We start from the raw sequence: 27473 nt of genomic DNA, 5'->3' as shown, positions 1-27473 counted from the left end.
GATATTTATTATTTCTGTTTTTGGTGTACAATAAAGTGTATTGTTATTATATTATTTTTGAACTGAAACTTCTTTAGGCGCCGAGGGTAAATTTTTTACGGATGAAACGCAATAATAATAATATTAGCGTCACGGAAATGTGCAACGCTTGTGTCGAACAACAGAGCCACCTAGCGTGTACTATAGAAACTACAAAGCAGGCACTGGAACGCAAATCTAAAGCTTTAGATTTGTATAAATATAAACGAACTTAAAGTAAGTTTGCCAAAGAAGTTTCACTTCTGACATGTGTTCTTTGTATGCACGCACTTTTTTTGTAATTACAATTATATTATAATATAACATATACTTTTTTATAATTATATTATATACTCAATATAATTACCTATATGCTTTTAAATTTCAAAAATAATTAATACAAGTTTGTGACTGATTCTAATAAAACCAAACTTTCATGTCACGTAAAAACGACTAGCGTTTTTAAGTTATAAATCCGTCGTAATTTATAACTTTTGCTCTCTCTGCAAATGTAATCATATAACATTCCACAAATATAATGTCATCTTACTTCGTATGGAGTTATCTTTAGTCAACAAGAACGTGCGCAACATGGAATATTTTCCGAGAGAGAAGTTCCATTGAAATCTCATTATATAAAGATTGTCCTCTTTCATGTACAAATAATACGTTTACCTTGTGAATTTCAGTAAAGGAATTTTAATCAATAGAATAAAGGCGTTGGATATATTGATATTATTTTTAAATATAACAGATAATGAGTATAGCAGATACTATTTGAAATAAAACAGAAATTATTAGGTTTCTTAAAAAATAAAACATACAAAATAATATTATGCACAAAGGCGGTCTTATCGCTAGCTTCTTCCAGACAACCTTGGAGTAGAAGAGATTTTAAAACAAAATAGAGTAGGGTCATCAAAAAGGCACAACTATTTTACATTTATTTACGTGTTAAAAACTATGAACAACTTTTTAACCGTTAAATATTACTAAAGTAACGATACAAAAATGCTAATGTAATTTAATTAGATAACCTATTATGTTTTACTTGGATAACTCGAACAATTCAAGGCTTACTTTGCTTTGTATTTTGTAAGGTGAATAATAGGTGAAAAAAAAACGAAATTTAGATGGTGGGGGGTGGAACCGCCAAATATCTTCGTTTGTTCCGATTCAATGGTATGTAAGCCATTTTCTCTCATCCCACCCTATCCTTCGACCCTATCCCCAAACTCAATCGATCAAGATTTGATGACTCGATGAGTACTTTTTGAGTTATCCTTAATGATGTGCATTCGATTAATTATTTTATCAACTACCTACTTTGTATTACCTACTTGTTAATGTAAATTAAAATCGGTTTTGTTTTCATTTGCGAACAATTATTTAAAATATCTTTGATGTTTTTTATTTTAACATAATGTCAAACAATTATTGTTATTTTTATTATTGTTTTTACTTCAATACAAAATATACTCTTGTTTACTGAGATATAATTTTCATTTTAGATATTCCATATTCGGTATTTTGTCTTTATTACTTTTCTATACAATTTAATAGCTAGACAACCCGAAGTCATAGTTATCTAATATAATGTTGTTCTCTAATTTTATTTATATGCAATGTGTAAAACAATTATGACACGACTGTTTCTTTTTCTTAACGTTTTATGAAAACAAGTTTCGTTCTTTTCACATTCATGTCTATTTTAATAATTTCATTTCCAATAACGCTGCGATACCGGTTTCAAGTGTATCAAAAAGTATTGAGTTATTTTTTCAAAGAAAGAATTCATCCCGTATCCATAACATCTATACGTGAAGCAAAAACTTCGTACGCCTTTTTACAAAAATTACACGGACGAAGGAGTATGAAATCTCGCACAGTTTATATAAAGGAGTGCAGAATGCTAGTACTAACTTTTTTAATTATTCATAAAAAATACATTAAATCAATAGAAAAGACATTACACACACTACCATGTATTTAACACACTCTTTTGTTTATTGTTAAAAGTCTGTGGTCAAATTGAGAATAAATTAAATTAATTATGGTAGAATTTCGACCACTGGACGACCATTAATTCCAATAATTACAAGAACTCATTGAAGTGGACGAAAGCTGGGACTAGGTTTCGCTTTGTTAGTCTGCTATTTACAAACACACAAAGTTCAACTGTTTTTAAATAAAACAAAACAAATAAAAAATTAAAGTTTATTCTCTTAACTCGATCATGGTAGGAAATTATCTAAGTCAGCCCTAAGCTCAATCCCATAAACATCACAGGAGCGACACATCCTCTCACTAGCCCAAGTAAAGTACCGTCACGACACCATGGTATACCACCACAAGACGACTAGCCCACATGAACATATCCAAGGGGATCCGCCGTCTGCGTTTCCAGATGATTTCCACGCCATAAAAATACCATGAGGTTATACAACCTACTGTCGCGGAATGTTTCAACGGACAGAACTGGTTATTCAAGGAATAGCGCTCTCAAAACAACCTGTGCGTTTATCCCCACCCCATAGCGACATCGACTAATTAATATTTACATAATTTAATACTTACACTATTTATACTTCTATATTATTTCTAGAACGAAATTACACGTAAACTTTTCTGTGTCTAATCCAAAATAAAGACAGAACAACATAATAATATATGAAATATACATTCACAACAATAATTTACAAGTTTTCTTTCCATTTTTGTATTTTTCTTAAACTAACAAAAATTGCTTAGATATATCAGGAAGTACAATTAGCTATAGACGTTTTGGTTTTAGAACAGACTAATTTACAGTACAAAACTTTACATCACAGTTTCGAGAGAAATTCTCTAAAACTATATAGGTGTTCATTGAATATGTAAATAATACATACTACATTATAATTACAAATAATATAAAACAATAACTAGTGATACAACTACTACAATTTTTTTTTAACTTTGGTATGAGTAAATATGAAACAACATTATAATACAAACAATGTTTATATTACAATATAATCAACTTGAAATGATCTGCATACTTGTTACGGTAGTTAAATTTTTAATTGCGAACACTTTTACACATTTTTATTTTTTTGTAAGTAGTATATAAAAATAAAAACAATTTCAAATTACTTTTGCTTATATAAAGTTTACAATTTTAGGACTAATGTATATTACAGTAATAATACAGTAATAGTAATAGTAAATCACAGAACATTTATGTACTTTACATACTTCAGGCTACACGTTATACATCAAAAATAAATAAAATCAATAACATTTTGTCAAAAATTACTCATACCAAAATTTCTAATTGTAAGTTTCAAGAAAAATATTCTTCATTTTACCAGCCAGGTTCTTTTTTTGGCGGATTTTTTATTTTATTTTTTATTTTTTTATTATTTCATTTTTTTTTTCTGTCTTCTGTCTGCACAATCCTCTCGATTAGATTAAGTGTCACAACAGTCATATATACACAAAGGCACAGCCCACGTTGCTCCTAAGCCCCTATAATTAATTTAGAAAGGCTTCGGGTGGTATCTTGCCTTCTGACTGAAGTTGATTGAAGATGAACAACGCTCGTTGAAAGTCCCATCCTGTCTCTTGTAAACAACTATAACAGAAACAACAAATATTAAGTAACACATACCAACTAAAGTAATATGCAGCACATTACGATTATCATTTTATAGTTAGTGTTTGCTTTATTCTTATTTTTAAGAATGTCGCCGTTTAAGAGTCTCCACTTTCTCAATGACTGAGCGTTTAGTCTTTGCCACACCCCACCCACCCGCACTTTACCTGATCAGTGTTGAGTAAAGGTTATTAAACTCGGCCATCTACCGGCTCTAGCATGTACTACTAGGACATGCGATTGATCCGTTTCTAAGTCGAAGAACTTGCGTACAAGGTGTGATATCCTTGTCGTGTCGTGGTCATTAAGGCTCTTAAATTATATTAATTACTAGCTGTGCCCGCGACTTCGTCCGATGGAATTTTTTAAAAAACAGTCATTGTTCAGTTCGCAGTTATAAAAAAAAAATTAAAGTAAAAGTAGCCTGAGTTACTCCTTACTATATCAGCTATCTGCCAGTGAAAGTCCCGTCAGAATCGGTCCAGCCGTTTCAGAGATTAGCCGAAACAAACAGACAGACAGACAAAAATTGTAAAAATGCTATTTTGGTATATATATCGTGTATACATCCATGTGTATTTTTTAAAAAATGCGGTTATTTTAATATTACAAACAGACACTCCAATTTTACTTATTTGTATAGTAAATTTAGTATATATATATATTTATTTATATATATATACTAAATTTATATTTTATTCTATTATCGGCTCGGTGAAGATCGACTTAGGTTCAGATCTTAGACCACTAGTTGAAACTAAGCAGCGCTTAATGACAAAATTTACGTTCGTACACAGCCCAAAATGAATAATTTAAATTATTTTTTCATTGAAAGTAAATACAATTGCAAAATTCAAAAGCAAGTCTGTCTGTCTGTTACATTTTTATGCCTATCTTGGATTAAAAAAGTAAATAGATTTGCGCGTAAGCAAGAGCAGCGAGTGATGGCGAGCGACACAAGTTCACCGTACAAAGGTCTCTGGCCGTCTGCCGCGGGCCGCTAGTCGCCCTCAACTCAGACTCGCTAACCAGAAATTATATTTTTACGATTTTCTAATAAAATACTGCACTAAATAAAAAACCCTCCTGTAGAATTACTAAGTACAAGATTCTTAATTAACAAAAAAAATATTCACTAGTGTAGTAAAATTAGACATCCTATACGATTTTTGTACGCGAAAGATGGTCCAGGTAAATAATTATATCTCTTTATTTAGAGAGTTTTATACAATTGTCTTACAGTCAAATTAATAAACTGAATCCGAGTTACAACATATATTTATTTGATTGCTTGATTGATTCTTCACGGGCTATTCTCCGCAATTCGACGTCTCAGTGCGCCTATTTTGCGTGGTTGGCTGGGGATCTTATTCATGCCAGCCTAGCTCCTTGAGGAAGCCTAGCACACCCCTTGTGTTGCCGATGACTTCCCGGAGCGACCTCGGTGTCTCGAGGTGTAGTGCCCTGTAGTTCGCCACACTACCGCATTCCAGCAGGATGTGTAAGGCCGTTTCTTATTTATTTGATATTTTTAACGTAACTTTAACGTATACTTTATAGCACATGAAAACGGCCGAATTTTTCTGAGATCCCCTTAATACAGAGTGAAAAGATTTCTCGCTCACATCATATCAATTTTGAATGTTGCCACAAAGTGTCACAGTAAACTATTTTTTTTTTACATATAATTTTCAATCAATTTTTTCAACAAATTTCAATGAGTTTTTATCCATTTATTTTGTTAATGAGGCAAAGCTGGATATATCCTGCTCAAAATTTGGAGCAGCCTAATTAGAGAACACCGTCAATCTTACAGAAGACATCTAAATAACACAACTCTCAAGCAGTGTTCTGGTCCTGTGGTGACTACAGCTCCTGGGGAGGGCCGGGGGTAAGGTAACGTGCTTGTGATACTTCTGGTCTTGCAGGTATCTACAGACTACGGTAATCGCTCACCAACATGGTCCGTACCCATACGTATGCTATACATATCCTAAGCTAAATGTAACAAATTATACTATCCATCAAAATCAAGATATTTATTTAATTGTTTAATTGAAAATCACTATAGTGGGCTAGCAATAGTAAAATACTCACTTGATGCTCCAGTGTTCGTTCATGCCAGTCTGTTGTCTCAGGGACATCAATATGGCGCGTTGAGTATCGTCATAAGCGGGAGCTGAAGCGGGGGCGGGAGCGGAAGCGGGAGCAGGAGCTTGAGCGGAGTTTAGCGCTTCCTCCTGAAAAGAACGTGATAAGAAATTATCGTTCCATACAATTAAAGCGATTTTATATTGGTCAAATCGATCAGTCTGTAACATCCCATTACTGGGCATAGGCCTCTTTCTCAGTGAAAGAGAAGGGTCAGAGCTGTTCCACAGCGGGTTGGCGGATGTATTCTCTAGTATGAAACGATCACTATCTGGTGTTTGTGATTACAATCGGGACCGACAGTTTAACGTGCTCTCCGAGGTACGGTGAACAGACATCTAGGCCGGAAACAAATATTGGTACAAATACAAATATCAAAACCGAGCGGGAATCGAACCCACAAACCGACTGTGTTTAGGCACGTAAATGGCAAACGTGTCACAATATCGGAGCAGTTGTTAATTTTAATTGGTCACCTAATAGTAACCCCCCCTCGATGATGCCACGTCGGTCATAACTAATCAAGTGATTCCTAATCTAGTAGCGAGATATGGGAGTATACTCCTTAAGATTGATTACTGTGATATTTAAAAATTAAAATCTTCTATTAAATGAAACAAACTATAATTAAGTAAAACAATAAATTTCTAAAATCAAAATATAAATTGACGCTTGCAATTGATATCAGTACAATAAATGCCGATATACTATTATACCTATATGTATCATACTGCAGGTAAGAACGTTTTAAAGAGTCACTCTCAGCGACCCACTGTTTCGTTCTTTCACGATTTCATAATTTATTTCCCCAAATAATTTCGTACCGCGCGCCTTATATCGTTTCTTAACACGTTGAACGCCATGGGACACACACCACACACCTGTTGGGCCTCTCATTTAGGCGATGGAGCCAGCTTAAAAGTGCTTATTTACAACATTTTAATGATAAGGTTTTATTGCACTACCATACCCCTTCTTAAAGAACTTATTTTTGACGTGACAACGTCTAATAAATCGATGAACGCCGGCTGCATGCACGAAAAAGGACTCACTCATTGTCCCGTTACGTCCATTTTACGCTTGCGGCGCATCTATCTCTCTTCCACTCGATTGGACTATGTGTCCAAAATGTTTTGTTATGACGTTGTAACGTTAAACTATCGTCCGTAAACCAATTTTACAGACAACCAATTTTTGTTACACTATTTAACATATTTTTCTGAGTCATATTTTTGAAGTCGACTCTGACTTGACTCTACTACATGGTGTATATCCCCTATGGCCCAAACAGAAAAACTAATAGTTGCGTTTGCTAGTAAACGAAAAACAAAACTTCTCCTTTTTCAGTCGGTTAAAAAATCACGGAAGCGTGTAAACTCCAAAAAAAAGAGTAAATATAAAATTGTCCATATCTTACCTGTTCCCTTGTAGTATTTGAGATAAAAAGCATGTCATTTGTGATAGAAAATCCTCCCGCGCTGTTGGGTACAATGACGAATGTTCTATGGAAGGAACGCGACGGTGTACCATTCACTGTTATTTCCTTGTACACGCCGTTCATCGTTAAAACTATCATTGCTGGCTGTGGACGGGATAATTTGATGTTAATAAATAAATATGTTTTAACCCAGTCAAAAAATTATGAGGTACAACGTAGGTAGACGGAAAAATTGTTAAGTAAATACGCATTATTAGGGATAAATCAAAAAGTAATCGTCAGATCGCGATCACATTTAAATAGGACTACGTGAGAAAACGAGCTTTCGATTAAAAGAGTCATTAAAATAAATACACCCGAGAAGTTATGAGGTAACACACTTAAAAACGAAATAATTATTTTTGCTGCCAAACTTTAAAAAAAAACCGATTTACTACTAAAACTAAACCGACTTATACTTAATGTATGATGATTATGTAAAATTTAAAAAATATATTAGCATTCTGCAATCTTCTATATAAAATATAAGTGTGCGAAATTTCATACTCATTCGTCCGCGCAATTTCCGTAAAAAGGGGTACAAAGTTTTTACTTCACGTATTAATATATAGATGTTTAAACTTACCGTAAAAACTAGTAAATCGACTGCGAAACCCATCAGATCGTGTTTAGTTTTGGGCAGATCAGATAGGAAAGAAACCACTTGCAGTCTGCCCGTCCTCAAATATCTCTTTCTCGATTCTCTTTCTGTTATTCTGATTAAATTTCGACTGTTTGGTAAGTATGAGCTTAATCTGTAACAGAATAAAATTATTTATTACGGGTTTGATAGTGTAGGTACCTTTTAGGTACCCTTTACCCTAATTAGACATACCTACTAGTTGTGATTTATAATTTACTTTATATGTATATATGTATGTTTTATATACTAACATATTTATTTATTTATATATAAGTATTTTATGTTTATGTAAGTCTTTCATATCGTAGTTTATATCTACGTATATTTGATAATGCCACGTGTTTTTAAAACTAGCTGTACCCTACGCGCGTTTGCTACACTTTTTTATTTTTTATTTTTTAGTCGTACCAACTCAGAAACCTTTGTGGGCTCATCATGCACAACACTGCTGAAAATCATGATATGGTTATAAAGAGATTCTATAAAGGATATACAGACAAACATTCATTTATATATACATATATATACATATATATATATATATATATATATATATATATATATATATATATATATATATATATATATGTGTGTGTGTGTGTACCCAATTTGTTTAACATTATTTATTACTCATTATTTTTCTTTCCTCCTAAATATGTGCACACTTCTCCGTATCGTGTCCTATATCCAAAGGTAATTTGGAAGAAATCGCTCTTTAGCGATAAGATCGCTTTTGTACATGTTGTATTGTATCTTTTTTATATTTAGGTGTACAAAATAAATAAATTGCTACATAAAAAAATAACAAAACACAATATATTATTTTAACACAGATAAAAGTTACATTGCTAAGAAAATGACAAACAACTAATTTAAGAAGAAAATCTTAATAAATACTAACCTGAGAGCTGGTGAATTTCTATTATCATTCATAAGATAATTAGCAGCCATGGACATAGTAGCGGTCTCGTGATAGGCTTCTAACAAAGGTTGTCTTGATTCGGAGTCGAAGATAGCGAAGTATTGTGTTAGGAAATCCCTAACTAAATCTTTACCAGCCGGGTCTATTAGGAACGATTGTTGAAATGGAGGTAACGCCACGTCTTCTGCTACATCGAAGCCGATCGCCGGGGGTAGATCCACGCCGTCCTATTTGTGATAATTAAACATTTTATTCATATAAATTATACTACTACTAAGTAATCTTGAAACTTAGTGGTATCTGTACGTAATTATGTTTGACAAACGAGTAACGCGCCTTCCTTTTGTTTTTACAAGTATATTTTAATAAAATATTCGAATATTGTTTTCTAATGTTACGCAAATTTCACTCCAAACGACTTTGGTCAGACCATGTCCAATCAACCATGGTCACGGACAAAAGTCGGATAGTTAAAAATTCTAATAAACCGCGATAAAATCCGAAAAAATTGTTTAAGAAAATATTTTATAATACTACACAACAAGTTAATAAAGCCTATTAGTTAGTGATGTGGTAGATAAACTACAATTCACTATAAATATCTGAGAGATAAAGTGAAGTTAGATAGCAAAATAAACAACATATCAGATGTTTTTTTATCAGTTGGCTACTCTCATGTGTCAGATACCTATCGGAAACTTTATCAGCAACCATTTAAATTCGCACTAAAATTGATGTCAACTACTATAATGTGTTATTGCCGAAATGAAACTCATTTTGCCATTCCAAAATTAATATTATTTAACTAGGATATTAAAATCTAATGGGCACTAAAGGTAGGGCATATATTATTTTTTTAGTTTATCACAAATAATTATTTATTGAATAATTTAGTACTGCATGCATAAAATGCTGTGTTTAGTCTATTCAATATTTACTACTTATGTACTTACAATTTTACTCGTATGGTTCTTATGTAATGTTATTTTATGGCTTTTTAATTTAAGCATTTTTACATTTTTAAAATGTGTTGTAATTTCATGGAAAAGAAAAACTGATCTACTTAGCATTTTTTACAATAATAAATGCCAAAGTTTTTTAACAGTTTAAATAAGCGTAGGTATATTACACTAAAACGGATAACGGTAAGGTTTTCGTACCAACAAAATAAAAAAAAATACCAAAGTATTTTAACACTTAATACTTCAATCTCGCGAGAAAAGGAAATACTTTTAATATAACTTACCAATCTCACCAGTTTTGGAAATTTCTTCCGGACATCGCTGTACATACAAATACGGCATACATGTTAAGCAGTCTGAAACTCTCGCAAGACATTAGTAATAATTATCATTTATAAGAGAATAATACATGTGTTTATAAATAAATAAACGTTCATGTTATTATTGAATAATATCCGTAAAAAAACAACAGGTATTTTTCTCATATTCAATGCAATATTATATTAACATATACATAGTTTATCATATGCTAATATAACCTTGAGATATTCCATTTATTAAGTTTAAACAAACAATTGCTTTACATATAATGAAAGGAAATGTTGATTTAATTACAAAGAGTTTATGGAAACGAAAATTTGAAAATATATCATGTACAAGTCAGCTTTAAAAACTTTATTCATTTATTAATCCATTATTTTGTCTAATCCAGTTGTTTTGTCCACATAAATGTAATATTGTAAAGTATTCACAGTAAAAAAAACCATTTATATTAGGTCTTAATGAATATACAATACAAAAACAAAATGAATATTTATATAATTGCGTATAATATACATATGTTTTTCTTACTTTGAATTTATTACAATATTTTTTGTTTATACATAGTTTTAAAGCTCACTGTAAAAATATATATGCTAAAATAAATAATTAACTTATTCGTAACTATACTCCTTGTAATCGTAGTGTCTTCACTAAGATGGGTTCGATTAATGGTCCCAAAATAAAACCAAAACAATTGTTTGTTTAAAAAATAAGAAAGTACAAAAAGACAACACAAACATCTTGCATCATTTTACTCAATCCTTAACACATTTGGACAACTTTGTCAAAAGAAAAAACAAAAAGCGATAGAAAAATCTAATGACCTCAATGACTGCCAATTTCTTGTGGGAATACTACAAATTTTTAATAACAAAAACCATGCAACAGATGCCTAGTAGTGTTATTCGAAATTAAAATGAGCTTTTAAAGAGTTTTCATATAATTAGGGCTAAGTTTTGATATAACAAAAATTATAGGAGTCTTGGCAGTCATATAATAACATAAAATGTCTTCTTTTGGATAATAACCTGAGAACATTTTTTAAATTCATCTTAAGATCACGCCACAATTCTGCATAATTTAAAAACAATCACTAAATGTAACTAGGTTATTTTGGAGTCATTATTTTTTTCTATTACTCTTTGTTTTTTCATTACATAAAAAGTAAGTGATCTAATTTCCTGTTCAATAACGTAAGTAACTTATTTGAATATTTGAAAAGCTATTTAAGGGAATATGATTTTTAATTTAAAATCCTAAAAAAAAAAACAATTAAAAACATTATTGCAAAACAATTATCATGTTAACGTTGAATTGTTTAATATTGACAAAGTATATTGTAATTGGTATTTCTTGTATCAGTAATTGAATAATGAACACAGTGACATTAAAACAACTGACTATCTTTTTTATTAAATTATATTAGATGCATTACAGAGATGTTACTAAGATTTTTATTGATAAAATATAGTTTACGTGTCATTTTTCAATTAGTACAAAGATATACGATAATAAAGGTAAAGCATATACAATATTATACACAAAAACAGATAATTTATGAATTACATTTTTAAAATGCTTATGTGTGTATACAGCCTACTTTCATGAAATTATTATATTCCCATAAATTACTGTAGTATTTATTACTGGGCGAAGCAGCTAATTTTCTAATATATAGAGAATTAAAAAAAATCGTATGTATACTTATGTACGCACGTAAAAAGTTATACTTCACTGGCTAGCTAACTTCAGGGTGTCATTTTTTTGTGTAAAAATTTACTCTCAACATTTTTCCCTAACATGCCAAAAGAAATATAACTCCAATAATATTAACTTCATTTGTGTCATTATTAAAGAAATATAAATTTTGACAATTTGTGTATTAAAACATTTCATAGAATTTAATATTTTCAGGGAACAAAGTAATAAGAGTGTTAAATACAAGAATGATTTTAGTTGCATATTTCTTTTTACTCAGTTACGATAAATACTTATGAATACTGACCACGTACAAAGCTTTCGAAAATTAACTTTATACTCTGCTTATGAATTTTACAACTAGCCCATCATTATTATAAAGCATGCGAAATATATTTCTAATATATATATATATATATATATATATATATTATCCAGAGCCTGCAACACACAAATGATAGCTTATAATGTATACTGTAACGCTGACTTCACATCAGCATCAGCAGATTAATCGTTTTATCAAATGAAAATAATCATAGAAACATATTTATTTTTATTGTTGATTGCTTGTGTGTTGATTGATTGTTGTAAGTGTTTAAGTGACTTGGGTATGATGCTCTAACCTTAGAATAGTAACACAGAAGGATGGATAAAATCCTGTGTTGCCCTTCTGGACTCACACAAGATTTCACTCTATTAGAGACTTAATTGTGGGCGAAAAATTTATATTTATTTACCGACACTTAGTAATGTAAATAAATATTAATTAATTAAAGTGAAGTAGAACACTGAGATGGTGGGATGGTGATATTAGACAGGTCGCGGGAATAGCATGAGTAGAGGGGCCATAGAAAGGCCAGAATGGAGAAAATTGAAGGGATCCTTTGCCACCTGGTTCCCAATGGACATACCAAAATGGAACAAAAGAACAATATATGAATAACAAAGAAATATTGTCGTGTCCGAATGAAGCCTTATAATATAACATAAAGTATGATCTGATTGAAGTTGTATTGATATATAACGTCAATAGATCATATTTGTAATAGATATTACATTGTAATTTGTTTTCTAAATTATAATTCTAAGGTTGTCTGTAAGAGATTACTATTAGTGACTGTGCACTTTTTTTTTAAGTAAAAATATTGTTATTTTCCTTATGTTATTTCAAATGTGCAATACAATATTAAATAAATAATCTCTATATGATCATAACATGCTATCTTTAATTATTGTCATAATTAAAACAAATTACATAATCCTCTCATTGTTAACAGCTTCGGTTTTTGGCCATTATTAATTACTTATGTAACCATTTCACACAGATCTGCAAAGCTCTTTAATTTAACTTGTTTCAATCAAACACTCATTTCCTACATGGAGGAAAACTCCTTTGCCCAGCAGTGGCACACCAACTGATTCAATTTATTTCACATTTTGTCATGAATTTATAAATGTAATATTACCTGACATATATATCATGGTCACTGAACCTGTTCACCAGAGGGTTTCCTTTGAGATACAATTCGACTAGTGGAAGAGGTTTCAAGGGGTCTATAGAGCTCAGGAATGGTATCTGAAAATATAAATAAATTTAATAGTGACAATTATTATAAAATAAATATTAAAATCTAATAAATGACACAGTTTCATCCGTGTTAATTTGAGGATAAAACATACAAAAATATAATATAGCCTACAGCCTTTCTTGGTAAATGGTCTATCATACAAAAATAATTTTTCAGTTTGAACCAGTAGTTTCTGTGATTAGCATGTTCAAACGAACAAACTTTTCAGCCTTATACTATTAGTATAGATTACCAAACTGACAGCACATATTGGAACTACCGGCAAGAGATCTTGCAGTTTACTTCTTAACAAACGAGGCCCTTATTATGAAAAAATATGCGGAATGAAATTGTGTGAGCTTGAGTAATGTTTTACCTTTACTTTTAAATATCATGGCAATCTTCTCATTATTAAGGAGTAGACACACACATTTTTAAATTGAAAAATAGCAATTACAAATCAATTAATTAATATGTGTTGTTTTATTTACCCGATTGTCACCTAAGTACAAAATTTTTAAGTTTTTAAACTTTGTACACAAAATTTTCATGTGTTCCATTCCATGAAGTTTGTTATCATTTAAGTTTAAAGCTTCCAAATCTGGAATATTTTCTGCTATTATTTCAATTGCTGCCAACATGATTACAGGGCGGAAGAGGCCACAGAATATGTCAGTTAATTCTGAAAGAAACAAAGAATATGACTACTGCGTAAAGCATAATATGTATCACTAACATTTTAAACACCCAAAAATATAAATATTATTATCCCACAGTGGAGCAACGTGGATTAAAGTTTTAACCCTTCTCCTACATGGAGAAAGAGGCCTATGTCCAGCAGTAGGATGTTACAGGCTGAATATGATGTCATGAAATTTACAAAAAACCATTAAATAGGTGGAAATAAAATTTCACATTTAATAAATTTATAATGACTAAGTAAAAAGCTGTTTGGTATTGATTTTTTTTTTTTTTTTTTATTTAATTTAAATTACATTAAAAATCTTTAAATGTCACATAACTTATTGAAATTCTTTTTAACTGTGTTTTTTATGACACATATATGTGTGACAGATTTATGACAAATTAATGAGCAACATAATTCAGTATGAATTAAAGTTATGCATCATTCAAATGAAACCTATGAAAAAAAAACTTTGCATTAACCAGCATAATTTTTGGATGCATAAATTAGAGGGTACAGAAAGATTTACCGCAGTGAAGTGGCTTTGTGCCGCCTGGGGCCCAAAAATTTGCCAAACGATGTTGCAAAAAAACTTATCATGGTTTTTCTTAGATAAATCATTAATTTATATATAATGAGTATACCGGAAATTAAACTTATAACTGCCATACATGCACTACGTGGCAATGGTAATCTTTTATAATTTGAATCTTATTTCGAACCACCTTCTAACCATCAAATTACATACAACTTTTGACTAGCCCTTTGGTGCAATGTTTGACTAGCTCATTGGCGCAGTTTGTTGTAACCCTGATTCGATTCCCATTACAAGTCTGGGTGTAGTACATATTTATTTATAGGTATGTAATTTTTTATAGGTATGTTTATCAAAAAGAATATATATATGTAGCTATACCAGTCGGCTGTTACCTATAACACAAGCATTAAGTTGCTTACTTTGGAACAGAGGACCGTGTGTATATAGTGTAAATATTTATAATTATTTATTATTTTATAAAAGTATGACAAAAAATTCGAACAAAAGCTTGTGAACTGAGTTAATACAAGATCTATAGTTGGAAAAAGTCATTAAGATAACATAATGTGTTGACATGTCATATGTAAATTATTACTAATTGTGAATCTAGAAAATATTTACCTGAATCAGCATGGAACTTTGTCAAATCTAAAGCTTTTGTCGCAGCGTTGTATCTCTTCGCCATAGCCAGCTTCATTTTCTCTTTCATATTAGCATCAACATTGACATTCGGAACTGAATTCCTCACAATCACAGCTAACCTGTAGCCATCTGACATAACAATTTTTCGATCTGCATAAAACAGCTTTTCTGCTATTTTGACATCATCGACGTAAAACGTAGCAGAATTTCCATTTATTTTGTAATAATGTGGAATAAAAACTTCCGGTGATATAATACCAAGAAGTGTTCGTAAAACGACTTCCTTATCATGCTTTGCTCCATATGGTATAAGTATTTGATACCACGGTAACAAGCCAGGTATAAATTTTCGTTTAGCTACTGGTCTTGGCGCTGGAGAGCTTAATCTACCTCTGTTGCCTCTAAAACCTTTTCTATTTGGACCTTGGCCTCCAGAGGCTCCCATGTCAATATCACCGTCCAATAACACTTGTGCTGCGTCGTTCCATCGAAAACGGCTTTTTACTTTACTTGTTCCGGGTTTAAAACTAACCCGCCTCGTGTTATTGGTGTTGTGTGAACGGTCATCGTGTTCTATAAAAAAGATTTCTTTTAATTTTCAGAGTAATTGTAAATACAAAACCAAATTATTAATATGTATGGAAATTGAAGTTCTATGAATAATTTAATATTTTCATGTGTCACAAGCCTAAATATATAGTACTATATTATTACCAATTGTCCTTATTACTTACCAAAATGTTCATTAGGTTTCCAATTTCTAATTCTTCCTCCACGTTTCGGCATGTTTATAAGAAAAAATCACGTCTACTTTTTGAGGAAATATACCACGCTTTTGCAGTTTGCACACCACAAAAAGTTTTTCAAAGAAGGAAGCAAGGACAGATTTTTATAAAACACAGTAAAAGATACTGTCTACTGTCTTTCTTTCCAATATATTATGTAGTGTTTCGTAAACGTCTTTTGTTGTTTAGTCGACGAGAACAAATGAAACAATGGCGGACCGCATAACGCATTGCAAGAAACATTGCAAGAAACACACTTTGTCTATGATAGGAACACGAGCAGTGCTGCCAACTCCCAAAAATGTATCCCCCTAAAACCCCAATCAAAAACCCCTAAAATCCTCACAATTACTAAGGATTCCCCCAAAAAGTTTTTTTGTTACTTATAAGATAAATAATTAAATATTTTTAAATAAATAATACATTTAAAATCATTAATAAATGGTATAATTACTTTAAACAAATAATAATATATTTTTGACAATACTTTTTTTTTCTCTAACATTAGATATTTTAACGAATGACTTGCTGATAAGCGTACGAATTGAGCAAGCAAATAACAAATAATAATCAGCGTATTTGTACTAAACATAAACGCAGTTTTACCCCACGTTTTATTTAACTCTGTTTTCTTAATAACAAGCAATCGCACTGGATGTCGCTAAGGCGGTATGTATAAAAATGAATATAATTCGCTACTCACTTGATTGGATTATCCCAGGGCCTATTCTATTACACCTTTATTTTGCTTATTTTGAAATATAAAAAAAAAAAATTTGTAGGTATAAAAATCCCTAAAAATACCCCCTACAAATACAACACTCGTAAAAAAAACCATCCCACTTTTTTCCCCTAAATATGGGGGGAAAACCCCTAAGTTGACATCAGTGAACACAGGATAGGAAGAATAAAAATTTTCCAACAATGCTGCTCCGCTTACTAATAAAATTTCACCACATGATGGGTTCATAATTTCATATTATTAAATATATTATAGGTATAAATATATAATATAGATAATGAACAAAATTTCAATAACAAAAATGTTATATAGAACCACAGACATATATTCCTCTTATATGTCTGTGCATAGTACACATATTATAGGTATTTATTGTTTAATTTCATATGTTTTTTACAAATATGATCAATATGATTCATAATGGATTTGAAGATTGTACAAACATTTTCTCTTTAAAATTCATAATAAAGTTATTAATGAAATACTAATATTAGTAATAAAATTAATAGAAATACCCAGTATCGAAGTTAACGACTTAATAATGTTTTTAGAAATCAATATTAATATTATAAAGAGGTAACTTGAAGAGAACTCGAAAAGAGGTTTCTTACTTTATTTGTTTGTAGGGAGTAATCTTCGTAAATACTGACCCGATCATAAAAATTCTTACACTAACAGAAAGCTACACTATTCAGTAGTGATATATGCTATATTTTATTGTTATTGAACAAAAAATTCAGTAAAAAAAATAATAGTATATGTAAATCAAGTCGGAGAAATACGAGCGAGATCAATATTAATATTATAAAGAGGTAACTTGAAGAGAACTCGAAAAGAGGTTTCTTACTTTATTTGTTTGTAGGGGGTAATCTTCGTAAATACTGACCCGATCATAAAAATTCTTACACTAACAGAAAGCTACACTATTCAGTAGTGATATATGCTATATTTTATTGTTATTGAACAAAAAATTCAGTAAAAAAAAATAATAGTATATGTAAATCAAGTCGGAGAAATACGAGCGAGATAGAAACTTTATATTTACATCTCAAAAATAATTAACGCCTAACGAAGTGGGCACAGGTTGGCTAATATGGTATATAATTATTTTTATTCCAAGTTTTAAGTAATGTTCTCACAAACATTTACAATTATACAACTTATAGTATAAATGATTTGAAAGAAGAGAAAAGATTGTAAGAAATTAATGATGTTTAAAAATTAAACGTTTAACCATTTTTTAACAATATTATTATTTCATTCATACTAGTATGAAGAACCTGGTAATTAGCATAAAAATATTGTAATTTTTTTTTTTAAATCTTTTACATTATATTCGTGTAAATAATACCTATATATTAGAAGTCTAGTCTACCTCTCTCTACCAAGTAGATGACAATTTATTTTAATTTTGTATCTATGTTGTCTTTGGTGCACGCTAGTATCGTTTCAATATACGTAGAATTTAAAATTATGGTTAAGATTTTTTTATAATGTCCCGCTATCCAAATTATCTGGGTCCACATCCTATGTAACCTGTCTGATAAAGCATTAAGTTTTTGCTTGAACAGTACTATGATATAGCATATTTTTTTGCAAATATTGTAGAAAAAATATTCTTTGTTAATAAATTATAATAAATTGGAACGTACTGGCAACCATAGCGTTTAAAAATAAAAACGACCACAGACAAAGTTCGTGTGCTTTTCATAGGGTCTGCCATGTTTTGTCCTACTTGTCGCGCTTGATCAACGCGTTCGCGATTTCAGTTAAAAACTAATATTTTACTAAATGGATCACGGGCTGTGTTTTGTTTACAAATAGTGTAGTCAATAACTTTATAATAACGCTGATAAAACGCGAAGTTAATCATTTACTTTAATACGTATGTGTATTATGGTGTAGTTTGCGTTTCATCAAAATTGAAATTGTTCACGAGCTTGCTATATTGCACTGTCGTGAATAGGGATTCCGCTACTATTCTAAAATAATTAAATTTAGCCAATTTAGTAATAATAAGTAAGTTCGATCCTGTGACGCAACCCACGTGCACATAATTTAACGAGCATCTCATGCACATTTGTTATTATTTTGTTCGCGACCCGCGAGTTCGATTTGAGCCTGTAAGGATCGGATCGAAGAAAGGAAATCGTGTCGTCCGTCTTGCTCCCTCCCGTCGCTATTTGTTCCGTTGCATTTAATCAGTTTCATAAACCGAAATAGATTTTTTTCTCGAGTGCAATTGTTTTTGTGTGCGAGAAGTGAAGGATAGTGTTGGTGGTATCGGTGTGGTCTGAGCGCAGTAAGTGCACACGTGACGACGGACGAGTGTTTGGGTGTCAGTCTGGTAGGGTTCGCGGGCGCCGGGCGCACGCTACAGTCCGCCTGCAGTGCGGAGCGCGGCCGGCAACGAAGGTGAATCACCGCGCGGTGCCGTGTTGATCGCGCTTATTTACTCGCGAGTGCATCGTTAAGTGCGTGGAGCGGAAGTGCAAAGGCATGTGCGGCGCGGGCTGGCGCCGATGACATCGCCGTCCGAGGCGACGGCGTTTTGAGCCAGTGAGCGTGTGTTAGTTATGTATCTTGGGTTATGAGTGTGTGACAAAGTTGTAGTGTATTGAGGACACTGGAGCCCCTAGACGGAGTTGGGCCCGCTGGGGCGGCCCTGGTGCTTCTCGGGGCTCCGCACGAAGGCAAAATGGCAGCGTGGAACCGCCACCACCATTTCAATATGCTCATGGATGAGAATGCCAAAAACAAGTGTAAGTACATACTGCATGTATTCCTTTTTACTGTTTCAGCACATTTTAAATCATCTTAAAGAACAACTCAAATAGTATTCCTAAACAATATATAAGTGTATTTATGTTACATAATATATTTTAATTGACATTAATCAACTTGTGTATTAAAAAATTAAATGATTTTTTAATCTTGAAGAAAATGTGGTACCTACAAAAAATACTAATAATTTAAATGCACTTGGTCTTATTGGTTATTACCTATTAACCTTCAAGTATATTTAATAGTCTTACATTTCTGAGTTGTAGTTGTTTTGGGGTACAATACTAGTTTTTTAAATACCCACATGTAAATGAAATAGGTATATTCATTTTTCAATTTCAACCATATATTATACCGGTGGCATATTTTATGGAAATATAACCACACAATAATAATTCTTACTATTAATTATCTAGCTTGGCGATTCAAAAGTGTAACTCAAATTCATTATTTTAGTTTCTAAAACTACCTGAATTATAATTTATTTGAGGATTTAATTGCTTTCAATAGTTACCTTCATTTTGGTGTTTACTTTGTGTAAGTCGAAATCATAATTGAGAAGCTTAATTTAGCTGTTCCAATTGTTGCGGATCAAGTTATGTCGTTCATAAGTTACTGATGGGCTTTATCAGTAGAAGTTAACCTCGACTTTTGGTGTCACAGGTCACGGAGAGAAATATCTGACAGATATTTCTGGCCTGATGGTGAAAAAGAAATATATCAAATGATATGATGATATATAATATCAACTTTATTAGCATTGGTGAAAAAGATACTTAACACCAGATTTCTTTATTACAGTATACTAATAACCTAAATAGATCAGTTGAGGATCTACCTCCACATTTACATAATTGTGTCGGTAGGCAAACAAAAAAAAACCGACTTCAATTATATCGACAAGTGATATAACATGGTAGACAAAAAAATAGTCAAGTAAATACGCATTCTCAAAGATTACTCCAAAAGTTGTAATCAGATCTCGATGAAATTTAAATGTGACCACATGATAAACATCGGCTTTCGATTAAATTAAAAATCATCGAAATCGGTACACCCAGTAAAAAGTTATGCGGATTTTCTTGAGTTTCCCTTGATTTCTCTGGAATCCCATCATCAGATCCTAGTTTCCGTGTCATGGTACACACCACCACCAGGGATATCTCCTTTCCAACAAAAAAAGAATTATCAAAGTCGGTTCATAAACGACAAAGTTATCCCTGAACATAAATAATATATATATATATATATATACGGTCGAATTGAGTAACCGCCTCCTTTTTTGAAGTCAGTTAAAAACCTATTCACATTTTATCCTAAATAATGAGAATGAAAATATTTTTATCTTGATATTTGTGATTAGTAAAGATTACACTACATGTGTATATTTTATGTAAAAAAATAGTCTTAAAATGAGAAACATAAAAATCCATCATTGACATGGATAAATTTTACTAAAAAATAAATGGCTCAATTGAATTCTAATATCAAATTTTACAAAAATTCTATTTTGTCTATTTGCTGTTGTTAGTTGAGATAAAAAAATGTATCTAAAATTTTATGTTAAAGTTACACAAGATAATGCAATAGACAATTTTTCATTTCATCACCTCTGGTGACAGCACGGCAGTTTCCTGGCTGTAATACTGTATACACTGATTTACATTGTTGAATGCACCCAACCCTCTATGACCTACCTGTCGGTGTTGCCCTATATCCCTTTGACCTGATTTTCTCTGACGGTTAATTAGGGTTGAGTTCCATGTCATTTAGAAATAACTAATTTATTGAATATGAAACTTTAGGGCTTCGCAGATGCATTCCTCTCAGATTATCTTCAGAACACGTGGACCTAATAAAAAATAACGATAAATATGACGTAATAACGTTGCCTAACAAATACAAAGAAATAAATTGAATTCGATACGATGATGACGTACGTATTTATTGTAATATAATTCAGTTGACAAGTTCTTTCTTTAAAAAAAATCACTACATGACGACTTACATTTCTGTCGTTTTTCGTTCGTTATTTGAACTTTCGGTTTTCGAGTCGGACTCGATTCCTGCTTTGGACTCGTATACTGAAACCGAGACTAGAGTCCAGGACTCGAATTCGTTACTCGAGATTCGAGGACCGTATAAACCGACTCGAGTTGAATTGAGTCAACAAAACAACAATTCGCCTAGGTATGCCATAACGGAAGAAATGAAGTCACCAATAGGAGTATAAATGATTATTGTATAATAAGACGAAGTTTATTTTGTGTGAAATTGATCGCTTCATATAGCCTCGACCCCAAAACTGCTTAACGCGCGTCGACCTCCCCAATCTTTAACCTAATTCTGTGCTCAACCCTCGCAGATGGGTGCTTGCATTGATGCTTTTATTAGATAATACAACTTTTGCGCCCTCGTCCCCGATGTGATCTGACAGTATTAAATTGGTATACAATTATACTTATCACGACTACAATACGCGTAAATAGAGTAAATCACTTCATTTCTCGTTGCTTATTTACGATACGGGCTGTAGGGATCCGAACCCGAATAACAATACGTATTCCAGAGATAAATTTATAGCCACATAGAATTCACCCGTGTAGCGAGACTCAGATGTGACAAGAAGTGTGAGATAAAAAATTATGGGTATTGTTTCTTGTCGATGTTTTATCGCTCATGAGTATAAATTTACGATTTTTATAATTATGTGATATGTGAATCTAATTTCCATTAAATTCCATTAAATGGTGAAGAACAGATTCTCGTACTTCCCACGCTCTTGGCACTTCATTGAAGATCGTTATGCCGGATCTATCTAAATAAAACAACGATTGTGCTCCCGATACCCAGTTTCTACGAAGCAGTGACCGGTCAAACCGATTAAGAACTCTGAGAATTAAACTATTATCTAATGAGTTCACAGCGAAAGACGCGGTTAACGATTTGTGTAATACATAACGTCGATTTCATTTCATTTTGTATATTTTGGGTATTTTTATTTAAGTACTCACTGTTGACCTTGTCCCGGCCTTGGATGCCTAACTAAAGTTAAAAAGGTTTTTTTTTTTCGTTCGGTTAATTATATTTGTAAACTAAACTTTTTTTCTAAGTTGACATTGTTCAGTTAATTCGGAATAATAAACAGTAAAACTAAGCTCGTTCTTAATTCAATGTATAAAACACGAAAATACTCAATATGCAAACAATGAAAAAGTTGCTAACTGTAATAACATTGACTAATTATTTTAATTAGTGTTTTAATATTCCTTTTTTATTTATGTATTTGTTTTGTACAAAAATAAATAACAACAACTTTACACCCATGAAACAGGACTGTAGTTTATATATCTAATAATGGTAAATTTAAAACCTCTGCTTACAGTAATGAAAGGACAGCAAAAGTTTTGTTTTACGATTTACCAAAATAAATTTGAAGAGCAAAATACATTCCCAAATGGGACGGGAGTGCCAAATATTTACAACGGCTCCTAAAGCGGTATTTATACCCCGCGATCAACTTTCATTCACCGACAGAAAGTTGTTGCTATGCGGATGTCGGCCCCGCGGTGCGCTGCTGCTATTAAACCAAAACGCTCGTGCAGCGGGCGTCATGTAGATGATATCGTGTTTCGAAAGTAACCTGCTATAGTTTACTTGTTTTAAACGTTTTCTGATTTCCATTGGCCCGTTTATTTGTCTCCTCGTTAAGACTAAGTAAATCAAAGTAACTGCCAATATTGCAATGATATACGATCGTAATTCCGAAATTCGTATTTCATTGGACTTTTGTAATGAGAAAGTGTTCTCATAGATCAGACTGAGTTATGTTAAGTTATCATAGTAAATTAAATCGGCATTCCTTTAAATATTTAAAGTAAGCTAAGCGAAGCTAAATTTTGTGGTAAATTAAGTACCTAGTGTATGAAACGAATTTATTAGTTTTTTCTAGATTCTTAAAATAATTATAGATGATACGTTTTATGATATCGAAATTCACCATAATTCAAAAAATGTTTGTTTTTTTATATAGCGGCAATTTATATCGTATCTTATACTAGTACTGTAATATATTTACTTAATTGTATGCGTTTTTGTTGGGTATTTAACGGTAACCATTTGAGTGGCCATATATCAGAAGCGATGTAGTCAGGCCGTCTCGACGGTGAATGGTCACCTTTCTCCGACACACAGTCTAGACGATTCGGCTACAGGCCGTGAATGAAATTCACATCGGAATGCGGAACAAATTTATTGGGCCCTGCCAAAACTCTTTTGACACAAACTATTGGTTTCAATAACATAATATAAATCCGATAGATAGCTCTATAAATAGATAATAAATAAATAATAGCAATTATAGTTTGCGAATGTTATAAACGAGTTTAGATAAAATATTTCAAACCTTTGTAAAAGGTTGTCCAGTGTTATAAGAGTTGTAAACATGTATTTTTAACTTTTGCCATCGTTTGCTTGTTAGATATATTACAATTAATAAATCATCCGCATTTTGATTGCTGTGTGGCTACGGCACTAAAGAATTTAGCCACCCCCTCTCTTCCCGTGGGTGTCGTAAGAGGCGACTAAGGGATAACAAGGTTCCACAATCACCTTGGAACTTAAGAAGCCGTCCGATGGCGGGATAACCATCCAACTGCTGGCTTTGAAATACACAGGCCTAAGACGGGCAGCAGCGTCTTCGGTGCGACAAAGCTAGTACTGCGGTCACCAACCCGCCTGCCCAGCGTGGTGACTATGGGCAAAACACATGAGTTCACGTTATTTTTGGCGTAAGCTTGTGGAGGCCTATGTCCAGCAGTGGACTGTATAGGCTGTAATGATTTTGATTAACATTATGCAAATATATTATTATTAACAAAGTTCAATAACTATCTGCGGTAGGTAGCGTGTATTGCGGGGCGATGCGTGGGCCACCGTACATTGTGTGGGTATTCAGGTACCCGATGCAAATGGCCAAGATTTCTCCACTGTCGACTCTCCACTCACACTCGACCCATTATATTTGCGGCCACGATTTCATTGCGCACCGACAAACATTTGCATTTTAATTGGATTTAGTCTCGCTTACATATCATACGCTTGCTTTGTCGTTTCCGACGCAATTTTCAAAGTACTGACGACTGCCTAAATATTATCTGCCCTGAAAAACCACATGACAACGAAACAAATAAACCCATTCAAAAACTTTTAGTATGGATTATATGTATTACAGAACGTAATCGGAAAACACACCCGATGTTGCAAGTTTTTTAACTGTTTCGCGACATGTTATTTTTTAACTTGTACGATTTTAATTGATCGTTTACGTATTGTGTAATATTAAACTGCCATGCTTCGGTGAAAATAAATACTTTGTTAAGTATATTATATTAAGTTATAAGGCGCGGTGTTGGCGGAGTGTGACGAGTCAGCCCTAAAGTGCCCCTCGGTGTCAACGACCGGCCACGAAGGTTTTTGCGCGGCGAACGGTGGTTTATTTTAATACATAATTGAATGAGTATGGAAAGTCAAAACTCAACGACGGAAGTGATCGTGAATCAATGCCGTTTTAATGTATAAATATATAATATGTATTTTTTTTGTCTTTTATTGTAGCGCTTTAATATCGTTTTCAATGCCAAGGGTTTGCAACATTATTCGCTATCGTCGCTAATGCCTGATCGTTACCCTATCGAAACCGACGACATTGTAATACTAAATAGAAGGTTACCTGCTGAGAAATAGTCGTCGTTAATGGTCCGATTATGGTCAACGTCGGGGTCCGCTGATGAGGATAATGGAGTATATTGCGTAAATATAGATTACTAAATGTATAAGTGCTTTGATCGATTGACTCCTACTAAGCTCAACTTCTGTTCGTTTGCGAAATGACACTGGAGTTTCCATGTTACGCAAACCCAATTATGCAACATTGCTAGTTGTCACTACCACTCAAACGTCTTCAATTTTCTCCGATATCAGTAAGTAATGCAAACCATGAAACATTTATAACTAACTATAGGATCTGTGGGCGTCGTTCGTAATTAAAAATAACCATTTGTCATAAGTAGCTGTAATTTTATGTTGGACACCCAATTATAGCATAGTACAAATGTTAAAGGATCGATATGTATGGAAAATTCACCAACTCGCATCCCACCGGGCCCCGCGTCGTTGACCGACGGTTTTTGCACCGCATTGGTGGCCGCCTTCGAGTGATCTAGAGCAACCACATCTACGGATGCTGGTTAATAGTCACTGTTCCGAATTAATTATTTTATTTTTAGTTTAATTCTATTTTAATGAATTACCCCTACCTTAACCCTGTACTGTACAAGACTGTTCGTTTAATAAATTAATATCGTGTTCACATTACATACATAATAAAAATTACTTACATAAAAATTAGACCGACTTGGTTTTACACAGCGATCAGACGTGAGACGTTAAAAGTCACGCCATCATACACATCCATCTCCTACACTAGTACTCGTACAACAATATATTCATCAATGATGTTGATACAATCGCGTGCCGTGGCGTCGATAACGGCGCGGGCGCGTTGTTTTCGCGCGCACCTCGCGGGCCCCGGGTTAACGGCCAGACGCGCCGGCCGGACGTTAAACCTGCCCGGGACCGGCTCGCGGCCTCGCTGCCTTGCCGCCTCGCTCGCCTCGTCGCCTGCTACCTAGCCTCGCTCGCCTCGTCGCTTGCTACCTAGCCTCGCTCGCCTCGTCGCTTGCTACCCAGCCTCGCTGCCTCGTCGCCTCGCTACTATAGACTCAGACGCAGTACTAAACACTGTAACTTAGATGTACAAAATCTCTACTCGTATGTATCGAATAATATGTAATTTAATTGACCCTAGCAAGAATATGAGTACAATAATGAATATTTAATTCGTTATCGTTATATTTAAGAACGCGTGTTCTGTGCTCGGTTCTTTCTAACTTGGTTATATCGATGAGGAGAATAGCAAATTAAAATCTTGTAAACATAGTTATATGATGTATTTTATATTACATAAACATATAAATATGATATATTTTTAGTTTTGTGTGGAGCATAATCTGAGAATCTTTTAGCATATCCACAGTTTACTTATCGTTCTTAGAGTATACGCGCCCAACAATAACATCTACGATCACACGAGTAGACAAGGTCAAACAATAGTCCTCTAAATTCTCAGTATCCGATATCAGATACCTATCGAGTGTAGATACCTAAGCGTCTTTCATTAATTCGTAGAAGGTCCTAACGTATTATAGAGCTTACTTTAGGAGCCTTCGCTAACAAAGTTAAACACACAACCTCGATACTTAGTTTTTATAACTATTGTAAGTTGAAATATTACTTTATTTTAGATTAAATACAATTTTTATGGTCTTATCTCTGACCATCTGATAATGAGTAATAAAGGAATAAGTTAACTTGTTTTCGCAATTCGTCATAAAAAACACATAAATTGAAGGCACATATGCTTACTTATTTATTAGGCCGCGTAGAGAAACTAAATAATGCTTAATTGTTTTCTTAGTTTCAAATAAATGATGTAATTATTCATTCAGGTATTTGTGATAACAACCGGGACTGACGGATTAACGTGCTCTCCGAGGCAGGGGGGGGGGGACTTTACAAATATCCATCCCGAGCGGAAAACGAACCCGCACCGTCGGTGTTTTAGGCGACTACAAGCACCGCTACGCCAGAGCGCTTGTGTAATATTGTGTAATTCAAGGATATTAAGGCTTACTACGTCGCTGGCGGTTTTTAAAATAAATTGTATAAATTAATTGATGTTGGCATAGAAACAAATTGTTGCTAGTTATCTTGTAGTGTGACATTCACGCATAATAGCGAATGAATTTACCTAATCCCGCAATAAAATCACTACATT

The 27473-nt window shown here is 32.8% G+C and overlaps 2 protein-coding genes across 2 annotated transcripts in view; one reads left to right on the top strand and one right to left on the bottom strand.

Annotated features, from left to right (window-relative positions):
• Nucleotides 1-2221: 2221 nt before the first annotated feature.
• On the bottom strand, nt 2222-16085 carry LOC123660900 (nuclear RNA export factor 1). Its single transcript, XM_045595921.1, has 10 exons — nt 16000-16085; nt 15245-15838; nt 13892-14082; nt 13299-13408; nt 10095-10131; nt 8828-9075; nt 7870-8038; nt 7224-7388; nt 5753-5895; nt 2222-3634 (listed from the first exon to the last, which is right to left on the bottom strand). Exons 1-10 carry the CDS (start codon nt 16049-16051, stop codon nt 3535-3537), a joined length of 1809 nt encoding a protein of 602 aa, XP_045451877.1. The 5' UTR covers nt 16052-16085; the 3' UTR covers nt 2222-3534.
• Nucleotides 16086-19352: 3267 nt separating this feature from the next.
• Nucleotides 19353-27473, top strand: part of LOC123661159 (serine/threonine-protein kinase minibrain) — a 135701-nt gene continuing 127580 nt past the window's right edge. Inside the window, exon 1 of the mRNA XM_045596149.1 lies at nt 19353-19554. Coding sequence (XP_045452105.1) covers nt 19491-19554 — 64 coding nt within the window. The 5' untranslated portion in view covers nt 19353-19490. The remainder of the gene's footprint in view (nt 19555-27473) is intronic.

This window comes from Melitaea cinxia, chromosome 16 (assembly GCF_905220565.1).
Source record: "Melitaea cinxia chromosome 16, ilMelCinx1.1, whole genome shotgun sequence".
NCBI classification, from domain to species: Eukaryota; Metazoa; Arthropoda; class Insecta; order Lepidoptera; family Nymphalidae; genus Melitaea; species Melitaea cinxia.
Note: the sequence above shows the minus strand (reverse complement) of the source record. Positions and strands in the feature narration are given on the sequence as shown.

Bases quoted from the DNA above. Each gene is read 5' to 3' on its own strand.
- LOC123660900 (XM_045595921.1), bottom strand. From the start codon at position 16,051: ATGCCGAAACGTGGAGGAAGAATTAGAAATTGGAAACCTAATGAACAT. The intron at 5,896-7,223 runs GTAAGATATGGA...CGTTCTTTTCAG, and splicing joins CAAATACTACAAGGGAACAG to GAGGAAGCGCTAAACTCCGC. The intron at 3,635-5,752 runs GTGAGTATTTTA...TTTCTGTTATAG, and splicing joins AACGAACACTGGAGCATCAA to TTGTTTACAAGAGACAGGAT.